The sequence below is a fragment of the Pithys albifrons genome, chromosome 5 (assembly GCF_047495875.1).
Source record: "Pithys albifrons albifrons isolate INPA30051 chromosome 5, PitAlb_v1, whole genome shotgun sequence".
In the NCBI taxonomy this organism is placed as follows: domain Eukaryota; kingdom Metazoa; phylum Chordata; class Aves; order Passeriformes; family Thamnophilidae; genus Pithys; species Pithys albifrons.
In genome coordinates, this window is record NC_092462.1 from 30,667,447 (window position 1) to 30,673,446 (window position 6,000).

At 35.9% G+C, this 6,000-nt stretch overlaps 1 protein-coding gene across 16 annotated transcripts in view; it reads left to right on the top strand.

Moving 5' to 3' along the window:
• Positions 1 to 5,361, top strand: part of TRIM2 (tripartite motif containing 2) — a 116,501-nt gene extending 111,140 nt beyond the window's left edge. For all 16 annotated transcript variants that reach the window (XM_071556112.1, XM_071556125.1, XM_071556115.1 and 13 more), the window contains one exon: positions 925 to 5,361. In XM_071556112.1, coding sequence (XP_071412213.1) covers positions 925 to 1,077 — 153 coding nt within the window. In that variant the 3' untranslated portion in view covers positions 1,078 to 5,361. The remainder of the gene's footprint in view (positions 1 to 924) is intronic.
• The last annotated feature ends 639 nt before the right edge of the window (positions 5,362 to 6,000 follow it).

A 6,000-nucleotide genomic window follows, 5' to 3' on the forward strand; every position in this document is an offset into this window, starting at 1 on the left:
GAAATTTCTGTATTTGAGAGGTGATTGATGAAGAAAATTAATGGATTGGTAACTCTGGCCACTGAAGTCTTCAGACTGCCCAAGAAACACAATGGCAAAAATTAGAAGGGATGTGTCTTTTATATGCCTCATTGCTGGCCAGTCCACTTTCAGAACCAGTGGTATCAGATTGTGGGCTTTCCAGTGTGACTGCTAGCAACTCTGATGGTCACTGTGACCAAGGCTTTTGTCTCCAAAAGCTACTTGATGACTTATGAAACTTGCAAGCATTGCTGAGATGACAGTAATTTGTAATCACCATAACAGAAGATTGGAGACATGGTGGAAAATATGAAAAAGCAAATAATCCGAGGCAAATGGAACAGATTTTTATCATCTTTTTTAAATGTTGAGAAACTATTCTGCACTCTTTTTGTCTTTCAAGAGCTAATCACAAGGTCTTGTTTGCCAAAGAATACCTAAAAAATAACTAACTGTATGTATTATTTCCACTGAATACAAAACTGAGGGAGCTGCTTATGATTTGTTCTCAGAAAGCACTATCAACAGGGTAAACAAATTCCTGGTTTTCTCTGTGGGGGAAAACAAGGTGTTGGTTGAGTTCCTGATTGAATTTGATTTGTCGTAGTTGACTATTTTTAGAACAAGGAACAGCCAAGGTGCTTTTTTATTATTATTTCATGGTGTGTTTGATTCTAGCAAAAGAATCTGGCAGCTTTAAATAGTTCTTTTTAATAAGAAAATATATTTGTATATAAACTTGTATATTATGAGATAATAGATTAGATTTTGCCCTTGTTTATTCTAGTGTATGTCAACTGTTTCAGAGATGAGAAGTATAATAGTATAATTGAGAACAGACTTGTGTTCGCTGTTTTTCTTTTTTATTCATAACATTTATTCTGTGCTTTCTCACTTTCTAAGGTTTTTGATGGAAGCGGATCATTTTTATCGTACATTAACACCTCTGCTGACCCACTTTATGGTCCCCAAGGGCTGGCTCTTACTTCAGATGGCCATGTTGTAGTTGCAGACTCTGGAAATCACTGCTTCAAGGTCTATCGATACTTGCAGTAGCAAGGAGCTCTGGAGCTGGATAATCACCCACCCTTAAGAAAAGACTGGTCCTAGAGATCCAATGCAGGATATCTCCTACTTTGAGTTCATTTTTAATAATGAAGGAGTCTCTTACGGACTTCTTGTGATAATTTCCAAACTTACCTTGTTTACATAGGACTCGCACCTCTTTACTTTGTTTCTCACTGAACTTTTTGTTGCAAGGGTTATTGAAAAAGCCTTCTTTAACTGAATTCATAAAGACGATGAAATAAAACACAAACTGCAACCTATAGAACTGGAATGAATTAATTAGGCAAAAATGAGAAGAGTTTGGGAAAAGTCCCCAAAGCTTTTTGATGACTGCAAAGGGAAGCTCCTGCTCAGAGCTTCCACATTTAAAGAAGTATCATTCTTATGCATTATTTAACACAGAGGTGATCCTGGGAATCTTCTAGATCTCATTATCATGGTAGGTATTACACCTTAAACATTCTTCAGTCTTACTATCTATAACAAGTAGGCCCTTTTAGTATAAGGTTAAGTCTCACAAAATCCGTCTAGCTCTAACCGTCAGACCTAACACAGCTCAACGTTTAGCACTATGAGAATCAATGCAAATTCCCTACTCATGTGGAATTAATGAAGGATTGTTTCGTGTGCTTGTTTTTCACTCTTCCTCAATGTGCAGGAAGGACTTTGCAGAGATCCGACATTTCTAAAGCTCTGGAAAAACCTAATTGTAATGATACATTAGTGGGAGCGGAATTTCTCTATAATGACAGACCTTTTGACACCCAAATAGTTCATTAGGATCAGGGTTATTACAATGTCAACTCAATTAACCTCATGTGTGCCACTCTTTCATATGTGTTCATTGCCATGTTTCCTTATGGCAACTCATTGTATTAACCAATAAAATAAAATGCAGCATCACACAGGACAGAAAGCCAGAGAGGTACCCCTGTGGAGGACCTACATTGTACAACCAAAGGAACTGTGGTAAACAGAGGTTGTATAGGAAAGCCAAGGGTTACCAAAGCTATTTGTTTTTATGTGAGAAAAAATACAAATAAGAATGAATTTGAACCAATTCCTGAAGTCCTTCATCAAAGGGAATTTTGTTAGAGGACAAAATAAAGACTGTGAGAGTTGTTCCAATTTGTTTGTATGTATGTATGTATGTATGTATGTATGTATGACTGATTGACATAAAAATAAAAGTAAATGTGGGTTATTTCAGCAAACTGGAATGTATGTATCACATTTGACAATGGCAGTACTCTGAAAAATATCCCTCCTTCTTCTGCCAGATCTCTCTACTGTGTTCTTTGTTAAAGTATTAATTTAACTGAAAGTGCTTACAGTCATGGTTCTGTTTTAAATGTTTGGTTTGTTGGTTTTTTTAAGTGTAAACTTGTCCTTTTTAAAGTAGCATTTGCTTTATTCTTATTTCTAAATCCAATGGTCAAAGGATGAATTGCTACTGTAGCCTATATAGAGTGGTGCTCCCTCTTAAATCTTGTTTGAGAAGCTGGCAAACTTGTTGCCAATGCCTACAATGGCCTGGGAAGTGCTGTCTTTCTTTTCTCATTTTTAGGCCTTGAAACAAAAGGGCATTGGATCAGAAACAAGGGAGTATTTTAAGCATGTCTGCAAAATGGAAAGAAATCTTTGATAAAATTACTTGTTATAAGTATTTGTCTTATTTCTGAAAGGTTAAGGTGGTTGTTTCAATGAGTTTGAGACAAACTAATGGTTTGTTTGTAAAGTTGCATTTTACTTGTAAAAATGGAAACCCTAAGGTTCTTAAATGGGGAGTTTGTTTTTTAATTACATTTTCTTAAAGATATTTCCTCTTCTTTCCTTTGTTTATTTTTTGCACATGGAGCCAATTTACAAATTCTCGTGCAAATATAAGTTTCCTTATTTTATTGGAATAAATATTTTGTGCATGAAGCTTAAGGGTGGACTGTATAATGCAGCTAAGAAACTGGTGGTAACATTTATGAAATATTAAACTTAAGTTTGTTATTAGCAAGAGAATGAAGTATCTTCTGCTCGAACTGAGTTTGTCCTGAAATTCTGAAGATGGTATCTCAGTCATTACACAATAAACTGTCCTATCAAAATTTAACAAAGTTGTACACCAGATTTTCATTCTAAGTGTCCTTATAAGCACCCTTCTGGTAAACAAACAATTTCTGACATTGGAAGTTCCTTAAATGGTGGATTTTTCAATCCACCTTCAAAAAAAGGTGCATAGCATTTTAACTGTATTTATGAACATGGAAAAGGAGTTGCACAGATTCTTTGAGATAAAAACTTGAAAATGCAAAATGTGCTGTTGCTGTCAGTTATGGTATCTAGTTCCAAATATGGATTTCTAGAACACGATTTTACTAAACTTGCATGTTTACCCATCAGAAGACATTGCCAAATTCTCTGTTGTCAGGAACTTTGAGAAGCATAGCGATCAGATCCTAACCTATATATCAAAATATATGATTAATACTGTACTATTTCAAGTATATACTTTTCTTCAAAAGCTCTTTAGTCCAACATTGTTTAGCAGTATTTTATATAACCCTTGTCAACCCAGTGCATCCTGACAAAATATGGAATTCTGCACACAACCCCCTTACAACCCAGCTAAAATCTGTTAGTGATTGTCTAGGTGTTTTCTTAAAATTGAGTAGTCTTTTGGATTTTCAGACATTATCACTAGAGCAGCACCTCAAAAATGTCACTAATTTCGAGTTCCTTCTGATAGCAACTGCTGCCAACCACAATATCAAATTCAGTGGCATAGGGCATTCCCTTCCAAGAGGTCCGACTGTACCTGCCTGGCACTGGGATGCTGAAGAAGCACATTGTTTTTAAGGTGTGCTTCTGAAGCCAATTTCGCTAAAATGCTTGGCTTACAAACCTTACAAAGAGCAACCAAAGCAGAAATTCTGTACTAAAAAACTGGCAGATTTTTTTCTCATCTAATTAAGGGAACGTCAGAATTGCACTATGTGATTTGCTGAGTTATTAGCATTTATTAAAGGCTTTATAGGCACACTACTGCCAGACATCAGGTATAACCTAATGTTCCCTTGACTTTCCTGGAATGCTAATTGACTAGCAGCACAGCATGAATGCTGAAAGTATGTGCTTCATTTAACTAATCTTCAACTCAAAAGCAATCTCAAAAGGTTAATATATCTTGTGTAATTTGGAGCATTTTAGGGCAAACAAGCCAACTGTATTTCATTGTTTGTGAATAGAATAAAAGGATCTGTTCAGATAAATCCAATATAAGCAGTAGGAGATTTTCACCTGGGCTACACCAGCACCAATGTAGCTGAAAAAGAAATGGAAAATTGTTTAGGCAAGCATTTGCCTAATGAAGATGGATAGTTAGTTACTAGTAAATGCTCATCTGTTCTGTAAAAGCTAGAGGGCTTCTGATTTTATGTCGATACTTTTTATAACTAAGGATCTAGTGTTGCCATAATGAGAACTATAAGTGCCCAATATGTTCTGTTTTTTATAAAGAAATGACTTTCAGTTGTGGGAGACAGCTCATTATGAAATCATGATCTACATGGGAAACTTTCTTGAAGAATTGTGAGCACGGATTATTTGACCTGTTTGTGGAAAGTGTGCAAAAGGTATTTGTGCTACGGAGTGGGAAGATTCCTAACAGGTCATGTTACTTCTGACAAATGTACAGCACTTCAGTCAACGTTTATGAGCAACACAGCCTTAACCCTAACCCTTTTGCTTTGGCTTTATGACATGGGAATGTTCCCTAAGCTGCATAGTGTATGGCAGCAGCCCCTGTTAGAAATCTCTACCAACTGATACACTGCAGTTTTCCAGTTCTAGGAGTGAGTGTGTCTTTTCTTCATGGTTTCTTGGTTTTTTAAAAAGTTTTTTTACATTCCATCTTTGTTAAGTCAGTCTCATGTTTTGTGTATATGTAAGCCTTGCACTCTTATGAAATTTATAATGAAATATTCTTCTCACTTGTTTTTGTTGTTGTTTTTGTTTGGGTTTTTTAAACCCTATAAGGCTAAATACAAACTTTTTCTCCTTAAGGTCAAGGATGAAAGATGTGCATTGAAGTGTTTGTGTGTGTGTGTGTGTGTGTGTGTAGTTTTAGCTTCCTGTGTGCCACAGTATTCTTGATGCTTTAGCCGACGATTAAAAAAAAAGTACTCTGTCTTGAAAATGTAGGAAAACCAGAGTCAAATGTGTACCTTTACCACGCACAAAAATTTCAAATAATAAAAATAAAGCTTGTTTCCTCTGTTATTTTTGTGGTTGAGGATTTATTTCTTATCTGTCTCATACTGTCTGTAAAAGTAGCCTCCAAATGCAGAAAGATGAGTAATTTTTCCCAAATTTTTTCTCTGACACCACAGGTCACAAGCCAAGAAAACTGATTTTTTTCATGGGTTTTAGCCCTTATGTAGACACAGAGGAAAGAGGGACTTGAGTTGTTCTTGGGAAGAAGGTGGAGAGTTGCAGTTTCCTTGTCTCCTCCTTTCTTTCTTCAGTCCAATAATCAAAATTAACATTTTCCCTAGTGACAGTAAGATGATGAGTCATAAACTTTTCCATTTGCATCACAGAAATATACAGTACCTTTTAGCTATGCTGCGCCACAATCTTTCAAGGATATGCTGCAGAAAACCAATTATAAATTATTGTGGGAGAGCAGAACATTTGCCTTTGGAGTTCAGTCTGACTCTCTTCCTATAAGAATAAATTTTCAGTTCATGTTAACTTTCATTTTACATAGTACCTATGGTCACTGGTGAACTGTCCAAACCTGGATCATTTGAGAACTCAGTGTAATTGGGAACTTGCACCCAAAGGCAGACAGAATTTTTAAATGTACCATTTCATTGTTCCTTAGGCTAAAGTTCTCTCTAACATCTCCAGCTGTGC